The sequence below is a fragment of the Cajanus cajan genome, chromosome 5 (assembly GCF_000230855.2).
Source record: "Cajanus cajan strain Asha chromosome 5, NIPB_CcT2T_4, whole genome shotgun sequence".
NCBI classification, from domain to species: domain Eukaryota; kingdom Viridiplantae; phylum Streptophyta; class Magnoliopsida; order Fabales; family Fabaceae; genus Cajanus; species Cajanus cajan.
The window spans coordinates 67,685,910-67,712,679 of record NC_138521.1 but is presented as its reverse complement, the minus strand read 5'-3'; the positions used below and the strand labels follow the sequence as shown (position 1 = coordinate 67,712,679).

At 30.2% G+C, this 26,770-nt stretch overlaps 2 protein-coding genes across 4 annotated transcripts; both read right to left on the bottom strand.

Moving 5' to 3' along the window:
* Nucleotides 1-1,809: 1,809 nt before the first annotated feature.
* On the bottom strand, nt 1,810-9,224 carry LOC109807752 (inter-alpha-trypsin inhibitor heavy chain-like protein). Its single transcript, XM_020370356.3, has 13 exons — nt 8,784-9,224; nt 8,532-8,675; nt 8,231-8,443; nt 8,045-8,134; nt 7,846-7,962; nt 7,472-7,741; nt 7,111-7,267; nt 6,842-6,919; nt 3,968-4,068; nt 3,315-3,485; nt 2,838-2,912; nt 2,625-2,732; nt 1,810-2,396 (listed from the first exon to the last, which is right to left on the bottom strand). The coding sequence occupies exons 1-13, from the start codon at nt 9,171-9,173 to the stop codon at nt 2,055-2,057; spliced, it is 2,256 nt and encodes a 751-aa protein (XP_020225945.1). The 5' UTR covers nt 9,174-9,224; the 3' UTR covers nt 1,810-2,054.
* A 4,764-nt stretch (nt 9,225-13,988) lies between these two features.
* On the bottom strand, nt 13,989-19,112 carry LOC109808197 (protein trichome birefringence-like 16). 3 transcript variants are annotated; one of them, XM_083075788.1, is made up of 7 exons: nt 19,023-19,112; nt 18,863-18,909; nt 18,009-18,163; nt 17,559-17,753; nt 16,818-17,045; nt 15,830-16,025; nt 13,989-15,404 (listed from the first exon to the last, which is right to left on the bottom strand). In XM_083075788.1, exons 3-7 carry the CDS (start codon nt 18,160-18,162, stop codon nt 14,576-14,578), a joined length of 1,602 nt encoding a protein of 533 aa, XP_082931914.1. In that variant the 5' UTR covers nt 18,163; nt 18,863-18,909; nt 19,023-19,112; the 3' UTR covers nt 13,989-14,575. The 3 variants fall into 3 exon arrangements, with proteins under 3 accessions (XP_082931914.1, XP_082931915.1, XP_020226677.1); XM_083075789.1 differs by having other exon boundaries at nt 16,818-17,036; nt 18,863-19,059; XM_020371088.3 differs by lacking the exon at nt 16,818-17,045 and having other exon boundaries at nt 18,863-19,060.
* Between the last annotated feature and the right edge of the window lie 7,658 nt (nt 19,113-26,770).

Genomic DNA, 26,770 nt, shown 5'->3' with positions numbered 1-26,770 from the left:
ATAAGCAACAAACCCACTTGTTAACAAACTCCAAAACTAGCAAAGGTCAGGGACCAGGGTCAATATAAGATCGAAAGAGCCAAATAAACTTGCCAATCTCCACCTTGGAAGTTCCACCTCAACTCATTTTAAATAGCTAAAAGAAATATTGCCAAATGGACATGCAGGAGAGTCAGTCATGTTAATAATATATTCCTAACCATGAGGATTGATACCCTTCTTTCTTGTCAAGCTTAAATATCATTTTATTCTTATAAAAAAATATCATTTTTTTTATAGAATAAGTTATATCTCTTTATATAAAAAAATAAAACAAATACATATTTAGTTAAAAAAAGTAATTTTTCATTATATTATAACGTAAGTGTTAATTATCTCATAAAAAATCAAAGATGTAGATAAAACAATAATAAAGGTCTGGACTCCAAACAAAATCTTACTTATATTTTATATTTAAATTATAACAACATGTTTGTCGCATGAAATATATCAGGCATGAGACAAAAAAAAGAATAAGATAAATTATATTTTTAGTCCTTTATTTTATTTTTGTATTTATTTTAGTCTCTTATCTATTAAATTATTTATTTTGGTCGTTTATCTTTTATATTTAAATTAGTTTGATCCTTTAAAAACAAAGATCATTTTTAATTTTGCAATATGATTTTAAATTAATTTTTGATTGATTTTAGACTACAAACTTGTAATATTAGATTTATTTATATAAAAACTATGAAATGTAATTAATATTTAAATATAAAAAGGTTATAAACATAGTAAAAATTGTGTAAAAAATATATCATATGAACAACTAGAAAATAATATGAAATTATTTTTTATTTTTTTAATTTTTACCATGTTTATAACATATTTGACTTGAAAGTTAATTGCATTCAATAATTTTATGAGACAAGTTTTAAATCTTGAATTAACAAAAAAAGATTAAAAATGACTAAATTGACCTAAATTTAAGAATTAAATGACCAAAATAAACATTTTAAAAGATAAATGATCAAAATAAAGTTTAAAAAAAATAAGATAAAGGACCAAGAGTATAATTTAGTAAAAAAAATACAAATATTACTTTTTCTATCAAACAATAATATTTTGAGTTAGGTCATACATAAAATAACATTAATCTATAAGGATTTGTTACTTAACGAGTTTAATTAGATATTTTGAGAATATTAGTTATGAAATATTTAATGTATTTTATAAAATATTTTAATCATTTAATATAAATGTTGAATAATTTTATTCTTATGATAATAAATACTTACAAAATTGTAAGACTAAAATAAAAAATTAAAACATGAGAAGTTAAAATTATGAATTAAATGTTATATAGAGATAAAAAAATGCAATTTAGTGTAAAAACAATTAAAGCACTTATTAAATTTCTACAAAATGATATGTATAAGGTTTCAATTATTAATGGATCGACTACTTCCAAAGAATAATATTTTTCTAAGCACATCAATCAAAGATTCAACCCCTAATCAAACCATGGCACACCTTATTAATATATAAAGAATATTAGAACATATATTCACCTTATTATTAAAACAAAAACACTCTAATTTCAAATGTACCAAACAAAATCGAACATTAAAATTGAGATTTTCTTTTTTACAACAATCAATCCACCAAAATCTACTCCGTCTAAAATCTTAATTATATTATACTAAAATGCTTCTTTTGAAGAATATAGTAGATTTACAATTGTAAATCCCACATGTATAAGATTAAACTTCCATTGGGTGGGACGATATTCTAGGTAACAACTTTCAAGCATACAAAGAACACCGCTAATGAAAAAAATGTTTCTTTTACGACGGACAGAACTTGGTATAGTACACTTTTTTTCTTTGCTGGTACAATGGTATTCAATATCTATTGCAAGTTTAAAACTGCACGATTAAAATCAGAAAAACCTATACACTTTAAGACACAATATGACTTAGTCATGTACATTAAGAAAATGACAACTATATAAACAAGGATTTCTATATGAAGTATAATACAACAATGATACAACAAACAAAATTGAGATTTTAGCCTTCATTTCCAGAACAGCATATCTCTGAACAACAGGTGAGGCAGCCGAAGCATCCAAGACCAATGCAGAGCTGAGTCAATGTAGTTACACATTGATTGTTTAACCGGGTACAGCACTGGATGCAGCACATGCAACAGCAATAACTGCACAACGTTTCGCAACAATTTGTGGCCGCCTTAAAGATTTCAGGCACTTCAGGCAATTTCGTTTCACATCCGGGAGGAGTATTTTCAAGAGTTGCACTTAAGTTGCCGAAGCCGATATTCAAATGTGGTAGTAAAATCATTCTCTGCCCTTGGACGGGTGCCTCACACTGAGGATGGCTCTTTTTCGACGCCTGTTCGCAATGAATGAGAAAATAATTGATTAGAACAGTTTCTACGTGAGATTTCATCCATGTTTCATAACAATATAAGCAAACCACCACAAAACAACCTATATAGAAATCATTCTTGTTAGATATTTAACGACTACTTTCCTGGATTAATGACAGAAAATAGGCTTTCCAAAATGAAAGCATTATTGGCTTATTTTCAAGTTCAAAATCCGCAAAGTTGATACTTACTTCTTTCGTTCCGGCTGATTCCTTGACTTTCTTCAGATGATCGGTCTCAAGTATTATCATTCGTGTATACTCGGACATAAAGCCAGTCTGCAGGCTCAATTTTGCAACCTGCCAATTTAATGAAGCGGAATAAAAAAATTATTTAATAATAAAAAGACACTGATAATGCCGTGTACACATTGAGTAGAGTGATAGCATACAGTATTAACAAACCTTCTGTTCTAGTTGTTTACTTTCCAAAAGCCATGCTTGAGCAGTAAGATGCTCTATTTGATCTCTTGCAGAGACCTGTTAATATAAAAAATACAGCAATATAATAATAATAATAATAATAAATGAAACAGAATTGTAAAAATTGTGGATATTTATTTATAAACCAGCATCTAATCAAAAGATGGCGGGACAGCGACTGTTATAATATGATGAAGCTAACATATATTTATGTTTCACATGCATGCCAAATAAAGACCAATAAACCATGATTCTTTGCGTACCCATTCCAATGGTAAGATTTGACCCAACTATTAGCTTGCTATATAAAATTAAATATAAAAAAAAGGACTACAAGTAAGAACTAAATACACCCATAAACAAAACTAGAACCTCCTATCATAAATTGTAGTTATAAACTTATAATTTCAAATACAAGAAAAAGTGAATTGCAAGTATGCTAAGTAGTATAATTCTTACCCTTTGTACAGGTATGTCCTTAGCATTTTGTATCTTCATATCTACCACAAAATTACTGAAATCAGCCAATATACCTTCGACTTTAAGAGTTTTGGGAAAATTTCCCCTGTATCTCCCAGATAAAATCAATGGACCCTCACTTGAAAGATCTGGAATATGAGAAGGGTATACCTATAACAAATATTGCAGTTAACCCCATAAGAGAGTGCCACGAAATCATCGAAGTCGGACAAACTTCAGCAAATAGTAGTATGTGTAACAAAAAAAATAAATTGTCATAAATGCATGTGGGTTTGCCATAGCATCACATGTCAATCTTCGTTTTCAAATGTCAATCTAAAGATCATCTGCGTGATGAAAATTATAGGAAAAAAACACAGTTCACCACAAATCCCCCAAAGCTATTATGGAACTACAGTATTTAAAAGGATGGGAGGACAAGAATAAATAGGAAATAGAGAACCATGGCACATTTTATCACGTTGGAAGGATAAATTAAGCATTAGTCACAAATTACGATAGTGACAGCATTAGTCATAAATAGGCTATGACAGATGAACTGAACGGAAAGAATCAAAATCTTCAAAAGAAAGCCAGTATAATACAAAGCATGTTCGGTAATAAATAATAATCATCAATCACTAAAATTTTACCTCAAGATCATCAAGATCATCCAACGTGTCCATTTTGATATTTGCAAGAATGAGAGATGAAGCTTTATCAAACAACGTCATCATTCGAGTCTCAATCAAATCTGTCAATTCAAGAAAGAGGGATAGTTTATCAAATTAATTTAAATGCAATAAGCATTAACATCATTTCAAACTAGCCGAGTGAAACTAAGCTTGGTTAAATTCCAACAATGACATTATATTCCAACCAAGGGCACTTGAATCATTAAAACATCGAGGATAAAATGTAATTAAAAAAAATCCTTCAAGACTAGTCATGATATTATTAAATAGTTTATGTATCATGTTTGGAAAAAATCAAAAACTTCCAGGACCTATAAACATTTAATAGAGGGCATGAGAATAAACGTTACAACAAAAGCCATTATCCTACTAAGTGAGATCCACGTAGTCGAACGACATGGTTCGGTTAAATACCAAATTTTCAGTAATATCATTCATAAGATTCCTTTTAACAATTTTCTCCAATGTCTTACCTGGTCTCTCGCTCCCTTTTCACAACACAAGGCTAAAAAAACCATTCAATCTACTCTCCTCATTGAAATTTCTATTAATCTTCTTTGTACATATTCAAACCACCTTAAGTGATTTTGCCATATCTTCCTCAATTGAAATCATACCTATATTTCCTTGTGTACTATTAATTTGCATCTTATCCTCACTCGTGTAGCCACAATCCATCCACGATTTAACCATCCAGATTGTATCCAGTGTGTGAAATGTTAATTGATTTTCCCAACATTTTGTGATATCAATCCTAGATATTTAAACATCTACTTTTATTCCCTATTCATTTCCCTCGTATTTCTTACCAAAATTGCAATGCGTATGTTGTCTTACACCTACTACTAAAGAAAAACTATTCGATTTCAGAGTGTTGAAAAGCTCAAATAGTCCTAATGTAATCATATCCATGTAGGAAACTGAATTCCTCACAATAGTAGTTCTCACTCATCATTCATGTCTTGCATGTATTAAATATAACTCGAACAAACTCCTTTATTTTTATAGATTCTCTACCACTATTTCTATGAGCACTTGATCATATGATCTTCCAGGTCATTAATAATTCTATACCAAGTCTATTTATTTGTTCAGTACCTTTCCATTAACTCTTGTAAAAGACAAATGGTTTTTGTTGTAGACCTTCCTAGCATGGAAGTAAATTGATTCTCATTCTCTTAATCAATGCTTTATCACTATTTCCAATAATTTCGTAATGCAACTCACAAGTTTTATTCCTTTGTAGTTTTTAATTTACATATTTTTAAATATCCTCCTTTTTCTTAAATATAGCAACCAAAGTTCTCAGCTGCCACTCATCTAACATTTTCTTCAATCTCAAAATTTCATTAATTGATGAGTCAAATGATACATTGTTTGCGTACAAATTTCCAAAGTTCAATAGGAATACCATCAGAACCAACAATTGTATCATTATCCATCCTTTTATGGGCTTATTGTTACTTTCTACTGTAGTTTTCCAAATTTATACGTCTTCTGGGATTACTAATCATTCCATATCACAAGTCAATCAAAGTCCATCATTGAAAAACTTCTAAATTAAATTCTCCCTTCTCTCTTTGATATCTTGATCTATAACCTAAGCTACCCCCCTTCTTTATCTTTAGTACATTTAATTATTCAATTCTCTTGTTCTCCTTTCTCTATTTCTAGCAGGCTTAAATATTTTACCTTCTTGATTCTTTGTCCTAAAATTTTGGTGAAAACCTACAAAGAATTTTTTGAAAAATGCCATGTTATCGTTCTCATTTCTGGCATTTCATTACCTCGCCAAAATCTCAGCATTACAACATCCATTAAGGGCTTAACATACTGCATTTTGTCCCATACTTTCATTTCAAAACCAAGATCTTTATCTCTTAACCCAATAAGTACCTTTTCATTAATTACAAACCTTTCTAATCCTCCAGAGTCAAGACATCCTATCTCAAATAAGGTTAACACAATCTTGTAATTCTTAAGTAGCTTTGTTAATAATTTCTCCTTAAAAATCAAATGTTTATCTCCCTTGAGCTGCCATTATTTGATTCTTAAATTTATAACTTGTCAAGTCTTTTATTTATGACTCCTAACAAACATCAAGGATAAATGCCCTATGTTAGGTTGTATGGCTCTCTCCTAGAATCACCTGTTATCATTACAAATTCTTTTATCGCCACTTCTCACCAAAAAGAAATCAATTTGTGACCTTGAGCCTTCAATCTTAATAAGCGATTAATTCTTCAACTGTAAATTTCATGCCCTCACCATCAAGTATCAACATGTCCATTTAGATCCCCTCTTGCGATAGGCCTTGAACCAACTCTTTCAAACCTCCCCAAAACTTTTCTTCCAGAAGTGCTTCCAATCTTGTGGTTCATAGGATTTATGATATCACCACACTTTATTTTCAATTATAACACCCATGTTATTCTTTCCTCAAACTAGGTGCAAATGCAACAACTTTAGCTCATTTAACATTGTACATCAACCATACAACGTGCTACTTCCGAGTAACAGCCTAGCCTTAGCACACAAAATCCACTGTTATTTATCCATGTTTAGTATATAAATAAGTTTCACACTAGCTTCCAAATGGCCAAACACAACCCTTCCCCTATACCCCAAGGTAAAATCAATACACTCTTCCATGAATTGCAGATAACTCACAAGTTCATGCTAGGGGCAATAACCAGGTGACCCAAATAGGATGCCTTAACATGGTTAGTTGACCAATATTTGTCTAAAACACAGCAACGTCAGTTAACTTGTATCGGAAAAGAAGGATAAATAATGACAATGCTATTTTTTTATGTTAAATTCAGAACTTACCTACATCCACTGCAGCATCATATTGGCCCTTACCAATCATTGCAAGGGTCCTCAAGAAGTAATGATTGCAGAACGAACCTGGGGTTTAATGAGTTTAACATATGTAAGTGATAAAATGAAGAATTTTTACCAATACTTAAAATAGATTAGAATAACTAAGAGCAAAATCTTAAACGGGTTTAACTACATAAAATAAAAAGAATGTCACGGTGTTAAAATTAATGAGAAGTTGCATGTTTTGATCAAGGCTAAAAATACTGGGAACATACCAATGCCAAAAGTGTAAATTCGAGGGCATATTGACTCTGCATTGGTCATACGGTTCTTGATCATAGCACAAATCTGTCTCTCATCTTCAACAGTTCCATCTGTAACTAGGAAAATTATTGGAACTGAACTCTGAGCATTAGATAGCATCTCTATTGCCTGAAAAGAAAGGGAAAAAATATATAAACTGCATTTTAGACAATGACAGAAAGCAGAAAACAAAACTCGCATAGGAAAAATAAACATTCGAGCTGAGGAAAGATTGATTTATCTGTTCAGTGTATAGCACATTGTAAACATTCGTTCAGTATCAATCACTGCTCAATAATATTTATATTAATGGAAAACGGTATTTTGAGGTACCGTGTTTAATGGATGTGAAATATTTGTACCACCCCCAGCAACAAAATTCGCATCAATCCACTCGGTGGCCCTCTCAACAGCATCCGTGGTAGCCAATTCCATTGATTTGGAAAACAGATAAGTCTCTCCATTAAAGGCTATAATGTTAAATGAGTCATCATGATTAAGTTTAGAGAGAGCAGCCAACAGTGCATGCTTTGTGTCATCAATCAGCTTTCCCCGCATGCTACCGCTGATGTCCATAACAAACATTATTTCCTTTTTGAACACCTACAAATTAAGTAATACCAGAAGTAAGAATAAAAGGACACTATATATCTATATATATTACAAACTGCGTGTACACCAAGAAAGTTTGCAGTTATAGTACAAACCTTCTTACTATGAATATCTCCAGGAGAGAGATACACGTAGAACATGTCTCTTTGATCAAAATCATGCCCAGGTGCAGATTCCAAGAGAACACCACCATTTATATGACTTGAGGAAACCTAAATGTACACAGTAAGCTAATTAGTAATCCTTTCAAGTTCAGAAAGCTAGGAAAAATAAAATAAAAAGGACGAGTCTTACAGCATATGAAAAGCTAAAATCAACATTAGACCACGAGGGAACATCGGATTCATATAATAAACCCATACTCCCAGCATGACGCCTCACTTCCTGAACAGTCACGATCAAAACAGCCAATCAGTCATAACTTGCTCCATAAGTAAACCTTCAACAGTGGTGCCACAAAAAAACCAAACAAACACAAACCTTGAGTGGATGGCTTATACCCTTGCACAGAAGCTCACCACCAGCAACAGCATCCACATTAACTTGTATCTTTTCTCTCTTAGATATTTTCTTCCCCGCAGGGTTGACGAAATCAGGAAAGTTAAACGGCACATTCAAAGAGAAGTGACCGTTGGAGTAGACGAGTTTCTGAGACCAACGAAGTTTAATCGACAAATTGGAACCCCCATCAACCTACCACAAGCAGTTGAAAAACAATCGCAATCAGCATCACAGCGATAAAACTAATCAAGAAATCAAAAGCAGCTGGACTAATACTAACCTGAGGTATAGTCAAAGTAAATATGTTGGACTTGAGAAACCCTCCGTTTTGAGGTGGAACGTTGCCGTTTTGATCTTCCATAACAACCAGTTGAGTAGAATATGACTTATTAGAAACGCTTACCTCAACACCTAGAATTGAACCCTGTTAGCCAAATTATATCAGAACACAAAAGCTGCAGCACATTAAAAAAAAAAAAAAAAAACTTATTATTATTCAAATAAAATAAAAATAAGAATAAATAGAATAAACCTTGTGTGCCATGGGAACTGCGACGCGGCAATCGCAGGAGCGGCTTCCCATGACGCAGTGAAGTCGCCAAGTGCCGGCGACGGTGACAAACGCGGTGTCGTGGAAACAATCGGCGTTCATCTGAATCGCGTTCATCTGAAGCGGAATCAGAGCGGGAGGGTCGCACCTTCCGTAGACGTGCGGCTGGTAGCTCGGGATGTCGGGGTTGTCGACGATCCCTGGATCGTGAATGACCGCGTAGAGCATGGGCGCCGAGGGGAGGAACGCGGTGGCGGAGCGCGCCATCAGCGGCGGCGGCTTGGGCGGCGCAACGGCCCGGTCCTTGCCGAAGTATATGCGCTTGGAGAGCTTGAGTCCGTCCTGGACGGCTTTGGAGAAATCCTCGGTCATGGCGGAAGCGAGAAGATGAGCTATGAGCTTTGGTTGGGAATGTGAAGAGTAAATAGGAAGCAGAATATTTGGATTTATATAGAAGGAAGGAAAGGTGGGAATGTCAAGGGAGTGCAGTGTGGGCCCCGCTGCCAGGTTTTCCGTTAGGAAGTTATATGCTGACACGTGCGCTGACACGGCGTCGGCAAATGGAACACTGATTCAGATTTATTATGGGGATTACGCTTGACTTTGATGTGTTTAGCTGAATTAGTATTAATACTTAATAGAGATTAATTGGTGTTATTGTAATGAGAATTATGGCATTGGAATTGGGCGTCGCTGTCAGCAGTCAGCAGTCATCAGTGATGATACCCATTAATATATCTGATATCTTCCGACTTGACCGTTGGGATGGCCCTTCCTTGTAAATTTGTCATCAGATTATTATATGTCTTGGCACGGTCATTCTACTAGGGACTAGGCTGTTCTCTACTTTACACTTTCCCAAGTCAATCTTTTGCATTTTTTTTAATTAAATTCAATTCGTTGAATTTTTCTTCATAAAGAAATGTTGAAAGAAATGTTGTATTTTTTTAATAATAATAATGTTTTAAATTGTGTACTTTATAAATGGTAAAACTTAATACAATACTTTTATGTATTTTTTTATAATAAAAATTACAATAATAAGAATTTGATTTCAACATCATATTCTATATATATTATTTCAATTTTTTATTACTAGTAGTTCATATTTATATATTTTAATCAAAATTAAAGTTTTGCATTGATAATTTACATGAATATTTATCATGGATGTTATAAAAGTGAAAATTCAATTTTAATTACAAAACATAAATTTGTATCTATATTTTGTATTTTATGGATAAAGTGAGAATATTGTAACTCAAAAGAGTTATATCAATTCACAATTGATTAATTTTTTTTAATGATCCAACTACTTTAATAAACTTTGACATCAAATTTTTTTTATCTATTTATTTAATCTAAATATTAATATTAATCTCATATACTACTAACACAAAATCCTAAAGTGAAATATTTGTTTTGTCCTTTATAATATTTTTTTATTGATTAAAAATAATTTCAATCAATTATTTAATTCATCACACTTGTATGGTGGTTGCCCCCATTTTAATATAGGAATAGGCTCTCCATACAATCATTTAATACTTGATAAGATAGTATTAAATAAAGTAATAAATATATTTTTTTATTAATAAAAATTGAACTTGGTAACGATGAATTTACAAAACTCATTCACTCTATTATTTAGTTAAACTCTATTGGTAGAATCTAATAAAACTATTAATTTTATAAAATTAAAATTTACAATAAATAAGCACTTGTGAATATAAATTATATTATAATTAAAATATGCGATAAATAAATATATTTAAATATATAAATTATATTTTAAAATTATAAAAAAATAATTTAAATTATGATATAATGTTATTTTTAATTATTAGCAAGTTATTAAGCAAAAATTTAAAGATAAATAACATATAAGATAATTTGAATGTAATAGGCAATTAAAGATATCAAATCATTTATCCTTTTCTCCCTCTAAACATACTTTTTCTTCGATCATAGTGGTTTTATGATTTCTTTTAATGAGAACATTTAAAAAAATAAAAAAATCTTAATATTTTATCTTTTTCGATGTATCATTTTTACGTGTATAATTTTCTTAAAAAAAATATCATTAATTAAAATAACCCAGCAAATAAGATGCGCAGCTCCATACAACATATGGATTAGCATGCTTTCGGGAAAAAACATAGAAATAAAATATCATAAATATAAAATATAATTTATATATTTAAAGATATTTTATTTATATAAATTTTAATTATAATATATACTAAAAAATATGTATTTATTATAATTTTTTTCCATCTATAATATATATATATATATATATATATATATATATATATATATATATATATAAAGATTATAACCTAATTTAATGTATACATTTTTTTAGATAATTTTATTTCTAAATTTTTAAATAATAAAAAATAATATTAAAATTTTATCACCTTTAAAAATACAACACTAATCCGAGACTATAAGGTTTGAGGATTAAGTGTAACACTAATTAATTTAACAAACCTTGATAATTTTAAATTTTTTTTATTAAATAAAATATAGAAGTATGAAGTACCTCGATTTTACCGGTATAAAATAAAAATTATCTAAAGCATTTGTTTTTATCAAGATAAACTTGAATGAATATGTTTTTCTGTAAGATCACTTTTTATCCTTGTGAATTAATGTTGGTTCACATGGTTGTTGATCTTTGTTTCCTAGCAGCAAAGGTATATGCAAAAAAAAGTCTGATCATTAAGTTAGTCTAATTTGTTGGGTGTACCCTAAATTATGTTATACACCTTTTTTCTTGTTAATTGTAATTGTTCATTTACATTGATTTTATAACCATTATAATTGACATGTAAATATACTACCTTTTGTGTTTATTACCTTTTTGTACAAATATCGAGTTGATATACTAACTTGATTATGCATGTTCTCTAATTATTAGTATAGGTCAATATATTAACTCGATGACATTTATAGCTGAATTCATATTAACATGTTACCTTAGTAACATATATGGTTGAGTTCATTTCCTCGACTAAATTGGTGCAACATTATATAAGTTAAAGAACTAGTTTATAATATAGTAGTATATATGTTGACGTTGTTGTTTAATTATACGTTATGTTATATGTAAAAAAAATGAGCTTAAAAATATAAGTGAGTCGTTTTGATTGCTCTTTAAAGTCATGAATGAGAGGTACTTCCCGATAAAATTATCATATTAGCTGTGAAAATCAAACTCGTGTTCTTGTGGAATTGAGTTTGTTATTTATTAACTGAATCAATTTTTATCAATATTGGATGTGTCAAATTGTTGGTTGTGTAGTAATTATTTTAAAAATAATATTTAAAACTATATATATATATATATATATATATATAATTTTTTTACTTATTAGTAATAAATATGAGTAATTTAAATTTAAAATTTCATTTAAAATATATATTATAACTTTAATTATATGTTAAAGAAATTATTTACCTTAGTAATTAAGGGAGTGTTTGGTTGGGGAGATGTTTTTTTATACCCGAAAATCACGATTCCTGTGAATTACAAACTCCGATAATCATGATTCATAGAAATTACAAATTCTATGAATCATGATTCCTGAAAATGATTGAAATCTGTTTGATTATTCATAAAAATTTCAGTGAATATTAATATATATTTTTCAAGAAATAAAGATTCTCATGTTTGGTTAAAGTATTAATTTTTTGGTTAAAACAACAATTTAATAATTATATTTAATAATTATTTAGCTTAAAACAACAAATCAATAATTTATATATGATTAGACTATATGCAAAATCACAGTAAATCAAAGTATAAAATATATTTTTCCTGATTTTACCATAATAAGAAAAAAAAATTAAATTAAAAATCAAATAAAAATATAAGTAAACTAGAAAACAATAAGAAAAAACATATATAAAAATATTTTGCTTAAATAATTTGATAAATTTAGAGGCTAAAAATGATAGTAAGAAATTAGCATTGCAATTTTATAATTTATGAATTTTAAATGAGTATAAAATATTGTATCTTATAATTTTTTTTTTGTATAATTATTTAATTTTTATTATTAGAATAACAAGAAAAGTGATAAAAAAATAATTCATAATAAAATATTTTGTAATAATAATAATAAAAAAATAATTTATTAAAAGTTCGTACATGAAACTTATTTTATTTTCTTAAAAAATAATATAATTAAAAGTGATAAAAAAATAACATACCTAAAGAATTATTTAATTTAATTTATATTTTAATTAGTTGATAAAATCAATGTGTTTTCATATTTGATGTGATAATGAATAAAAAATATATTAATGAAGTTTTTTGTCTTAAAAAAGAATATTATAATCTTTTTATAAATATAAAAAAAAATTTCCTTAACTCAAAAAAGTTAAATTCTCACCCATGAAATTTTTTTATGAAAAAAAATGTGATAAAAATACTTTTTAAAAAATTTATTTTTAAAAATTCTTTTTAATATCTATCCTTGAAAAACTAAAATTTTTTATTTAAAATTTTCAAGAAAATTAAGATTTTGCATACCAAAAGTGTCGGTAAAGTTTAGAGTAAAGAGATTTGAATATCATTTCTTCCATTTTGACAATTTTATTGACATTACTACACACCACTGTCATATGATTTGCCAATACCGCGTTATTTGTCATGTCATTTGCCAATATTATATCCGCAAAATCAGTCAAGTTTTTAATGAAAAATTGACATCTAGACTAAAATCACCTAATTACCATACTTGGATATTAAAATTATAAAACTGTAAATAAATTAAATTAAATTAAAACTGTGACTCACGAAATAAAGTGATTTCAAATAAATTTAGATTAATAGTAAAAAGAATATATGTCCCAAAAGATGTGTTAAGAAGATATGTTGTTAACATTTCTTAAAGATGTCAGACTTTCTAAATGGTCTCTACTTTCTTTTGTTGTTGAGAGGGAGGGTGCCAACGAGCCCAACTAAATCCCACGAAGGAAATATACAACAGCATTATCAGCGAGCAAGTTGAAGGATTAGAGGTAGCATGTATATCATTGCTCAATTGTGGTATAGAGAAGATGCACATACATTATTAATAGACAAACTAACATCACGCTATTAAATACGGTTGCAACGTATCATGGGCGTATCAGTTGATCGATGAGGACATAAAAGAGTGGTCGGCATAACTATTGTACTCAGAGACCCCACTAGTAATATTGTCCGTAGAATATATATGTATATCACATTCAGCACGAAATGAATCGGTATATGCTATATAAAAAATCCATGAATAAATTATGTTCCACCCTGCCCAAATTGTTTTAAATAGAGAGCACGGGCGTTTTCCTGTTCTATTGACTTCAACCTCTGCTACAACAATACATTGTGAAGACATCACTTCCTGGTAAAATCTTCGAATGATCCTATTCTGCATCTTTGTCTATCTACCTTCTTTTCAGTTGAACGCTTGCCATGTGTAGGCCGTATGGAGTAGTTAATTTACATCTCAAATAAGTTATACCACAGAAGACCTCAAAATTTGCGTAGTCAAAGTTATTTTTAAGGCAATGCGATATAACAAATCTCTGCACCGTACGACTTCAAATATCTCATCAGATCAGCTCTGAAGTACGAACTCAGCTAGGACATATTGCAACCACATGACTGCGTCCTCTGAAAAACTGGATTTGAAAGTGAGTAACCCTTTCCAAGCCATGGAATGGTTGTAACCTTTTCAACACCGACCAAATACTCTCCGAGCACCATAATGAGCAAACTATATTTGAGCAAAGAGTATTTCGTTCCATGTATCAGGAACACCAGGCAAACACCAGTGTAAGCAATCCTGCACACCAGGCTTCGCTGTAATACTGAACCGTGATATATGAGCCTCATCCCTTAGCTGAGAAAGACCTGTTATGTCCAAGAGTTTAACCCCTGTCCCCTTTACCGCACTTGCAGCACCTTGATCACTGGACTCCTCTTCCAATATTTCCTTTCCAATGGACATCGGTTTGGTGTTGTCACAACTGCCTCCTGTGTTCCAGTCCCCACCAAAAAAATGCCTAGGAGAGATGGAACGAAAGAATGCCTTCAAACCTGGATGTTTTGGAAGCTGTGAATTCACCCAACTAACAATGCTGTGAATCGTAAGATTCTTGGCACCCCAAATCACTGCTATCTTCCTATCAGTATTTGGCACACCACCAACATGCATTACCCATCGATTAGCGTTGAGCTTTCCCCGATTCCAGTGGTGACCTGTGTTGAGAACCAGGACATTGAACTTGTGGAGATATTGGCGCAAGAATGCTGGTGGCCGATCAAGATGCATTGCATAATCTGTGTTTGGATTGTTTACATCAATAGGTTCAACATCACATAGGCTAGCCGACCAGTAGTACAAGATGGTAGTATTAGTGCTTGAGAAACGGAATGCCCACCCATTAGGACGGGCAGAGCCATCAGCTATAACCAATCCATACTCCCTTCCTACATCTTCAACAGCAAGCTTCTCCTCACCACCAGTGATCATGCACATTAAAGACTGAAACTGCTGCCGGCCCAACGAGTCTCCGACAAAAGCTAGAGTTTTGTTTTGCATCCTAAATTAACAAAGATTATTATCAGTGATCATATGTTTCTTGAATTTTTTCTGCTGAACCCAAGAACATTCCAATAAAAGAACTGAAAATGTAGATGGGAAAGTCGTAACAATTTGTTTCCTAAACCAGAAGAAATCCACAAAACTAAAAAGGTATCTCAAAAAGCATCAGTCTTGTGATCAGAACAAAAATAGACTAAATTAAGTAGTAACATGACTACCATGCTTACACATGCCGTCAACTAAAACTGTCCAACCCTATTTCAAGACAATTGAGGAGTGCATCATACTCTTCAATCATTTTGAATGAGTCTACGGCTTAAAATGAACTGAATTATTAAAAAATCACAAAGTTCAGCACCAAATCGTACAATGACACAAGTTAAATCAATATATATATATATATAGATCAAGAGAATGAAATACCTTCTCAAGAATTTAGAACCTTCAAATTCCTCCATTTGACAATCCTTGGGTTGCCATCGAAGCTTCTCGTATTCAAAATCAGTACGTTGCATCAAGCGGCAAGCCCACATCCCTGATAGCCACTGTTTGCAACCAAAACCTGAATACAACGGCCGCTTGTTGTCTGGGACCCATTTTCCTTTTGCATAGTTACAGACTGGATAAAGAGTCAACAAGGGAACATACATTAGTTATCAATACTTGTAAATATTGTTCAATAGTCCAATAAATGTGCATATGGTACATCCCTCCTGCAGAAGAATACACAGTACACCTTCTCAAAGTAATTTAAAAAGTTTCAGCCAGGTTGTCTAATACGAGAAATTTGTTTTCTCAGGAATAGTCTATGGGAAAATATTATGTTGTTAACTAATAACTACACCTACTCAAGTCTCAAAGTAATAGTGACGGAGTGCTACCATATAATAGGTAATTCCCTTGAAAATGAAGACACAAACCAGTAAACATTCTAACTTATAAAAGGTTTGAAGATTTCTTCGGTATAAAAAACAGTTTCTTACAAAAGTTAGAAGATACCCTTAATTAGGAAGCTCATTATTGAAAAATGAGTTGAAGAATGTGTATCAATTTTCCTATTTCCTATACCTATGTGCCTGTTTGGCTCGCCTTCATAACCAATTCCTCTTATTGGGACACATTCTAATGTAAAATCAGAATCTGAAAGTAATTTGAGCACACATTCTAATTATGTTAAAATTAGATCCTTCAAAATCAATTCTACTCAACTTTGAAACAAATGGACCTAATGTTTCACATTTTCTTCAGGGAAAAAAAACAAGGTTACTTAGAAATATCCGGAGATATTCTTTAAAAGGAAGCTTGTTTTCATAAAACAAGTTTAAAAGCATGTATCAACTTTCTTCAACTCATCGAAAGGAGAGAAACTTGCCAATAGAGTTTTATAGATGATTAGCGGAAAAACCTGTACCTTTACTCTCAGTAACATTATTCAACTCGTCTTTTGCACCAGTTAAAGAGCTTATTTGTGGAGAGTTTGTCACAAAATCTTTTCTATGCTTGTGTTCTTCTTGTTTCAAACTTTTCTCCACCTCACCTGAGCTGGAAAAAGTCTGTACGCCATGGTTTTTCCCACCTTCCAAGATGCTTTCAGGTTTTGCTTCTTCATCTGACACACTTGAAGGAATCTCTACACCATCTCAATGAAGTTTAAGATATAAGCCCCAATAAGACAACATGAGATAAACAGAGAGGGAAAGCAAACACAGACCATGTGATAATGGTTTTATTGCTAAAAGGATGGTGACATCTAATAGATGTAATTTTGGAAGAAATTATCTATATCTAAGTGCGTGCTTGGTTGAGCATCATAGATCCACATTTGTTCCAAATTCATGTTATGTACTTGAATTTGACATAAAAGCAACTATAAGTTGCTTTTGTGATCCAAAACCAATCCTACTTGATGAGGATCCAAACACACAGTAAGAATACTTTTAACTTATCCGGTTATCCCTATCAATCTGGCTTAGTGCAATGTTAAGTGTAGCATTCCAACCACTAAAGCAAATAACTGGATAAGTAAATAAACAAGGCACCATATATAAAGGTCACATATGTTCACGTGCTCATTTGATGCAGGATGGTAGCACATCACAAGGCATTGTAAACCCTTTAAAACCATAGAGGATTAAAGAAAGCAATATCTTACTTTCAGTATATGATGAGCCATCTTCACCCTTGTTCTCTCCAGAAGTGCTTTGTGCAGGAACTGTCAGTGATGCTCTCTCGAGATGTGGTTCCTTTTGCTCATTGGTCGTCTTTTTCTTAGCCAGTGATGAGCCATCTTCATCCAATCGTGGATCTGGTGCTAGCACCTGGACTGAACGACCACTAACTAAATGATCTGCATACATGTAAAACAGCACCCGTCAAAAAACAGTACTGAGAACAATGCAAAGGGCATTATTCAGCATGAATTTTCAAACTTGGGTACAAATTCTACGCCAGACAGTTGTTCAATCTGCAATTAATAGTTTTCAAAAACAACACTTTTACCTTCATAAAACAAATGTATATAAAGATAAAAAAAAATTGTCATATTGACAGGATACCATATCAATGTTTTTCAAAGAAAACAGTTTTATAAATGGAAGTAAACCTGAAGACAGCTGCAGTGGTGGTGTTTGAGGAGGAATAAAGGTGCTAAGACCAGGTGTTTTCTCCCATGACCATAAAAGGATAGTTCCAGACATGAGAACAATGGAAATAAGCGAAATTTCTTTACCCCTTAATCCATTAAAGCCTACCTTCATCCTGCATAAACATGAAATTACAAATAAAAAAGAAGTGAAGGACAAGCTCTCCTTTTTCAAAATGAGTTGAATGATTCAATCTCAAGCTCTCAGTGCCCTAAAATCTATGAAAATAGCAAAAAAGAATAAACAATGTTCTAACAAGAAAGAACAAAAAACTTCCCTTTCAGCCAACAGATATACACACGCAGAGACTAGACAATAAAAGCAAGTTCACATTATAAAGGCAAGTAAATCCTCACAAACCGACAACTGCTAACAACAACACACTTGAAAGCAGCAACAACCATTTATTTGACAGTTTAACCTTAATACTGTGTTTTTATTAGTTTAATCACCCCGAACCGCTAATAAATAGTTTTCACTCCCTCCCCCTCGTGCAATTGAATTCGCTTCCACCCTCTCAATTGTGAAAGTCATACACGTCACGATGATCTCCATCCAGCTCTCACTTCACATTTGTCAGAATTAAAAAACACACAGATTTACAAAAACACCAGGGAAAAAAAAAAAAAAAGTTTTAGCTCGGGTTGGACAATTTGCGGTATCAAAATCTGGACAAGTAGAAGTAACTATGACACGTGCAGAGAAACCCTAAAATCAAAATAAACCTAAATAAAAGTTGAAGAGCGAGCTAGGTAGCAACCTATGAGCAACAGCATTAATTATCAATGGATCTGAGAGGTTGATAGAAATTCACCTGATTGGGATGAACACGAAAAGTGGCAATTAGCAAGTTGGCTGAATCTGGAAGAAACGAGATGCGAAACAGAGAAGAATGTGAGGAAGATTAAATAGTTAATAGTTAGAGGAGAATGAGAATTGTGGTTGAAGAGAAAGGAATATGGGAAACCCTGAACCTGAAGCCTGAATAATTAATAAGGGAAAAAACAGCGGAGATCGCGGTTAGACATGAACTATATATATATCGTCATTTATTGTTTATTAATTTGATATTTGTATTATTATTATGCGACGCATTCCATTCTATGGACTAATTAATCAACATTTATTTGGTCATACTGATGGCTTACTTCGTTCGTTAACAATTCAATAGTTAATATCTTTTTTACTGTATAAAAAAGGTTAAAAAAAAAAAATTACGTGTTTTTCTTCTCTGCATCCAGATCTAATAGTATCTTTTATTGGATAACAACAATCATTCCTAATATCTAGTTTATTTTCCAGTTAAAGTCATTTTAATTAAAATAAGGAAATTAATATTTTTTTTATAAAAAATAAAGAATTAAAAAGAAGAAAAGAGTAAATAAATAAATAAATAAGAAATAAAGTAAAGATTTTTATTGTTTGTTAAAAAAAGTAAGCGAATGATAAATTTTTAATTGATTTGTATGAGATTAAATAAAGAATTGAAATTGATTTTATTAATTAAATTACACAATTTTCTTTATATTATAAAATTGACTACTTAAAAAAAATTATCTTTCCATCTAATCCTATAATATTAAAGGGTAAGAAAAAAAATATATGAAGCTCAATCTTTCCATAACTTCTCCTCAAATTCTTTATACCAAACACTTAAAAATTTAACTTCTACTTTCATTGCCCCTCTTCTTTTACTTTCATTGCACCAAACACATTTAAAATATGTATTGGATTGAGATTTTATAAAATTATTTTAAAATAAAAAATATTGTGAATTTTAAAACACTTTTTTTTTACTATAAAGGCTTTTAAAAAAAAATTAAAACATTTTTTTAATCAAGATTTTGTATATACATTTTAATGAATTTGTATCTTAAGAATTTGTAAGATTTGAAAGGATTTTACTAGATTTTAAAGGATAGTATGAATTTTTTAAAATAATACAATTTTTCTACACACAAAAATGACAAGGTTTAAATAAAGAAAACATAATTAGTAAATTTTTCAATCTTTTGATAAATAATTGAGTATGGATTCATGTTCTCTTAATTAACATTTCTCTACATATAATCATCTATGCATTTTTATTTTCTCATTCATACTATTAAATTTAAATCATATGTTTAAATTTATGATATTCATTACCTATAGAATTGTAAAAATATATTTTTAATATATGTTTAAAATTTCGATATTTCAATATTAAATTTTATTAAAAATATAAAAATAAGCGTTTTGTTCAATTTTAATGGTTTTAAAAAATAACGATACATAATATATAAATTTTTTTAAAAAAATATACATTTAATAATTAAAAAATAAAAATATTGATAAATTATACATCAATATTAATAGACAAAAATATAACAAAAAATACTGATAAATAAAAAAAGATAGAAGAAAAAATAAAGACAAGAAGTAGAAGAATAAATAAATAAATAAATAAGATGAAAGAAAATAGAAAGACAATATGAAATATAGAAGACATGAGAAGAAAGAGAGGAGAAAGATAGAAAAAATATCTAAGATAGAGAAGATGAGGGAGAGTAAAAAATGAGAGAAGCAAAAAAGGTGAGAGAGAAAAAAAGGAAAAAAATAAACGAGAAAAAAAAGTCATACAAAATTTTTAATAGTTTTAGTAAGATTGTCGAATTAGTAAATTATATATAAATTTAATTAAAAAGTTTCATGAAATTCATTCATTTCAATCTTTATGTTTTTCAATACTATCAAACTTTTTTAAAGTGAAAAAAAGTCTTAATTGAATATTATCAAATTTTCACGTACTCCTAAAAAAATCTTAATTATTTTAATTAAATATTACTACATTTAATATTTTTTTAAAAAATTAATTATCTTAATTAAATACCACATGACTTTTATTGTAACATTAAGGCTTGGGAAGGGGTTCCATAAGCTTGTTCTTAAAATAGTGAAGTTAGATTTAGAGAAGTTGACTCTTTGTTCCTTATTCTTAAGATCTTTTTCTTCTTCTTCCCCTTCTTTGTGTAACTGGTGAGTAGTTGTGAGAGTTCATCCTCAAGCTATATTGCAAAGCCAAGCTCAGATCCACGCAGAGCTTCTTCTCCCCTCTTTCTCTCTTGGTTGATTTTGTTTTTCCTAAGAGATAAAGGAAGCTAGCTAGAGCTTGAATTGTTATATTTTGAGTTGCATGTAGTTGAATCATCATCAAATATGTGATTCATGGCTGATTCGATTGAATTTAAGTAGATTGATGTTCAGTTGAGATTATGGATGTTCTTGAATAAATTGGGTAAAAAAAAAGTGATATTGATATCCTTTGTTCTCCTTTAATTTTTGTTTCTATCTCTTCCTTCTAAAATCCATATTCTCCTATTATCAAAAAATATCGTAACTTTTTTCTCTTCTTTAAATTATCACATCTAGAATAATTTAGTTGTTGATATTTATATAATAATTTTTTAACCATAGTTTTATGAAATATATAGAATTTATTTTCAATTTTTAAAATTTATGGTTCTTAATTTTTAATCATAGTTATATATAATTGATTTCTCATATTTTGTTAATAACTTTTTTTTATAAACTAAAATTAGGTGAATAGTGATTAGTTATTTTTTTATTTTTAATATTATTGTGATGTATAATCTCATTTTTAAAAACTATTTAGTTACTTTTTATTTTATTTATGGTCAAAATTTAATTTATAATTTTTTAATTTTTAAAATGAGATAACATCTTGCTTAAATAATTATACATCCAAATATTTTTAAATTACACAGGTCTTTGTTAACATGTATATCCAAATGTAAAATTTTATTGAATTTTAAACACTTATAATATAAGTTCTTAAGTAAGTTATTTGTTCAAATAAGCATTTATTCAAATAAAAATTCTTAATAGAGTCACTTTACTCAATAAATCATAGTCTATATTAAATACTAACAATCTATCTATTAAATTAAAAGTTTTTAATGAATAAATAAAGTTTATAATTTTTTACAAAATTAAAAAACTATTTGATATTTTATTATACTGATTCAAATTAATGTAAATTTATAAAAATATTTTATATTTTGATTTGAATATATAATAAAATATTATATAATTTTCAAAATTTATAAAAATTAATAATTTTATTTATTTATTAAAAAATTTAATTTAACAATTAAATTATTAAAATTTAATGAAGAATATGAATTATTAAATCTCTCAAAATTAGTGAATCTCTATCTGTATGAAATGAAGTTGTTATAAGAGCAACCAAATTAAGAAATATAGAAGGAGAAAAAAGAAAGAGAAAATATTGAAAATGGAAAGTGCGTCTATTTAGTATCAAAGAAATTAGTAAAGAGAGAAATAAAATCGTATGGATTCTCATTTTTTTAATATTTTTTTACAAATCAACTAAGAAAATCTATTATAACAAGTATAAAAACAAAAATACTCCAACAGATAAAAAGTTAACTTTAAATCGGTTGTCAATCTTTTTTCACTGAAAAAACGATTGTGTTTTATTGATTTTAATCAAGATTTTAATAAATTATTTAATTTAAAAAATATTTTGAAAAATATTTTTTTATTTCTTTATTTTCACTCTATTATTCATTTATTTTTATGCACTTTAAATAAACTCTAATTTAATATTGTATAAGATGAATTTTATATAGGAATCATGTGTCATTCTTTCATCTTGTCTCCCTTACTCTTAACCCGATCTGCATCAGCTGTTACTTTCTGCATGAGATTTTCTGTCACCTCCGCTGTTGCATTTTAGTATATTGATTATTGTTGGATCCCGCTAATTTTACATGTGAAAGTTAACAAACCTTAATTATAAGGTGTGGCTATCTATCCTTCATGGATTTCTAAAAACAAATTCTCCTCATTCCATTTTGTGAGAATACATACATCTTGCATAGAGTTTCACATTTGTCGAGGGTAGAGACAGAATTGGCAGGTATTATGTTATGGGGAATAACACTGCTTAATTTACGTTATCTCATTTTTCTTGTTACGATGAGTAGTATCAGATGATGTTGCCAATTGACCGAGGTTGTTTTCCAGGGACTTTACAAACTTCTTTTTCATCACAGAGATCTAGTTCCGGAACTGGCTAGGAGAAAAGGGACACAAAATAATTTAAATATCAGGGTAGTACGGTATGCATGCATCATTCATGTCAGAAGATGCCTGATACAAAGTGAAGACACACCCTTTTCAATGAAAAGCTGAAGCTGTCAGTTAACAGTTCTGTGCACCCCACAATGTTTAGTTTTGCTTTTTCTGGTTTAATGATGTTGAAAAACTGAAGGCACAGAAAACATCACCTTACAACATGATCATCAAACTATCTGATTATCTTCGCAATATGTTGCTACATTCACCAGCATAATCATTGTCCAGCTTAATTAATTAGGCTTGGAAATGAAGTACTAGTTGTTTGGATACCATGGAGCTGTGCATAAATCCTACTGATCCTTTAGAATCAAAAAGTCAGCCGTGGAATTGATATCGAAGAAAACCAATTCAACACCATGACTTATACTGGTTTGAATCTTCATGTTTGGTCCTTCATTGTTTAAATATGCTAACAAATCATATTAACATTACCTGAAGTTAAGTGACCCAGAAAGACCCATCAGGAGCAAATAAGTCAGAAAGCTTGATACACTGCCTATCAATATAGAATAACACAAAATAGCACTGCTTTTAAGGTGTCAGGCAACAAGAGAGGACACGAGAATCTCATCAAGAATTAAGCTTACTTTCAAAGTGCGTTGAAAAACTGTTGAGAAGTAAAAATTCATAGATGAGATACAAAAGATATAACTATTAAGCTTACTCTTTTTATTATTGTTTAAAAAATACGAATTTGGATGAATTTTGCCTTTATGTAAAGATAGAAATTTATTAAATTAGATGCAAGACTTATAAAATTCGTAATTTTTAATAAATTTGAGTCGATACTAATGAGGGTAATGAGGTAATAGAATGAGAGAATCATCTATTATTCTATAAACATACATGTTTATAAGCCAGTCTCAAGCACATCAAAATTTAAAATGTAAGAATTTATTTATATCTTAATATTCTCAAAAAAGACCTAACCTCACAATTTAATAGAATCTAACCAGGTTCTAATACCACTGTTATGATTATGTTATAATATTTGTATTTAAGAGGATATATTTATCAAGAGAAGAAAGTCATATCTTTGTTATTTTTATTAGATTATTTCACACACAATTCCATATTAATATAAATATTGTCTACTTTGGATTTAAATTCTCGTGATTTTTCTTTTGGTTATCATTAAAAAGGTCTCTCAACCAATGAAGTATATGTATTTTTATAAACTCTTTTTTTTTATTATTTTAACGATATGAGACTTTGATTGTATCCTAACACATTAGTGTTATTGCTTCTCCATTTTTTGCTTTAGAATGAACAAGTAGACATTTGGTGCATCTGAAATGAGAAGCCAAACACACTTTAATACAGAGTAGTGCGTGCAAATATTTCAAATACATTGATAAAAATAACAAGATATAATAACCTTCCTCTTGATAAATATATATCCCATTAAACAATGACCAAAAAACTCATAACCCTAATAGTGGTATTAGAGCCACATGTTAAATTTGGTAACAATCAATAACTCATGTTTATAACAAAAAAATGATATAATGATGTACAAGGTCTATTGAATTAGGAGGTTAAGTCCTTTCTTTGAGAGAAGAATTGTTAAGATACAAATAAGATCGTATCCTAAAATAAAAAGAAAAATCAGAGTTTATAAAATTTTATTGGTTGAGAGACCTTTTGGATGATGACAAAAAAAAATCATAAAAATTTAATTCAAAAACAAAAAAATATTTATACTAATGTGAAGTTGTGCATGAAATAATCCAATAAAAATAATAAAGATATAATCATTTTCTCTTTATATCTCCTCAAAGACAAATATCATTGCATAATTATAACATGATGAACTAAAAAAAGTGAGTTACATACCCTAGAACTGTGATCCAAACATACTCAAATTTAGTGGAGACCAAGTTTGGTGCAAAAACACTCGAGAGTTAAACATATATTCATTGAGTGGTGCTTCTGTCACATCATCACTAAACTTGGATCAACCATTTGAAAGATTTACAGCTAGTGGCTGCGTGTAAAATAGGAAGATTCAAGTAAAGCCTTAAAAATCTATAGACTATAACAGCTTACTTGTCCGCTAAACTCATTTGCAGCAGAGGCAGGTTTTGGATATGATGAGTGTTGCAGTCATGGGACCAACCACATGGACCAGTGGTGGCTTAGCCTTCAATTTCATGCCTATATTGGCTAGGAAATCACTAACTCCAGATTTTGACTCTTCCTAAAATACCTTGTTGAAAGAGACTAGTGCAGGTTGCTCACGAATCGCGACAGACATACAACTTCAATATTTTGTCTCCAACCAGGAACAAAAAGTCATTAAAGTAATATTTATGCATGCATTTCAAAAGGCACCACTCTTTGATGTATCATTTGTAGCCACTGGTCCCATTCGGAAAAGATTCTTTCCCTTATTATAGGTTACATCCTTACTCTTGTTAGTGGATTAAGTCCCAGGTCTTATTATTTTTCTTACATATATCTTCTTTTCGAGTTAATTATGTTCGAGTCGAGTACTAAACTTGGACTCCTCTCTCCGTAGATATTCAAACCTTGTTTATGACATTGCAAGAGACTAGCCACTTCTACTAGTGAGGTCTTCCAATCCGGAGAAGAAGCAGCCACACCTCAATATCACGACACCACTTGTCACTTGTGTCAACGTCGCTCTAGAAAAAATGTCGAAACTTGCACATGGTTAATTTTGAGTCATTGCGATGTCATTTTCATACAATGAATGAGATAGTCACTTAGGAGCCATATGAGTCCCGCGCTTCAATGACCACAAATACCACTTGTTTAAGGCATGTTTAACGTATTGTCACATTTAAGATGCACCGAAGTAAGTAAAAGAGTCCTTTGGTATAAACTTGAAAGAAAATAACTTAACAAAACTATCAAAACATGCAAGCACTTCGCTCATAAATATTTGGCAAGCCAGGGACTATAACTTAGGCTATGAAACGAAAAATAGTGATATCATCTGCTTAACCTTGAGCTAAAGATAAAAGTGGATGAGGCATCTCCAGTAAACTTGAACTAATGGGTGAGAAGCCGAAGAGTTGGAACGTGAGACCAAATGAAACTTCCAGAACCAAGCCTGTGCATGCTGTCACATAACATTTTTATTTTTGGGAGTTCAGCAATCATTTAGGTTGAATCCATTCTCATTTGGGTGGGTCCTTTGCCACATAATGAAGTTCTGCCTTGAGGAAAGTTAACACATATATTAATATTATTCATTAGACAGTCCATGTTTTTCCTATCTCGGAATCTACAGTTCAGCACATGGAAACTACTTGGTTTTAGCCCCAAAACCAAGTAATCTTAATTTGAACTGTAGAGAGCCAGTAATTTGAACTATTTTCCTCTAATCATTTGATGGTTTGCTCATACGTATATTAATTGAACAATGTGACACTTAAAAGCACGTGGATATACGGAATAGAATGGCGGGTGCAGCTGAAAATTTACTATATCAAGTGCAGTTTGAACAGTTAATGACACTAATTTTTTGTATGACAGGTCATGCCTACTACCTTAAGGACCAAAAAATTACTGAAACTACTTCCAAAGTAAA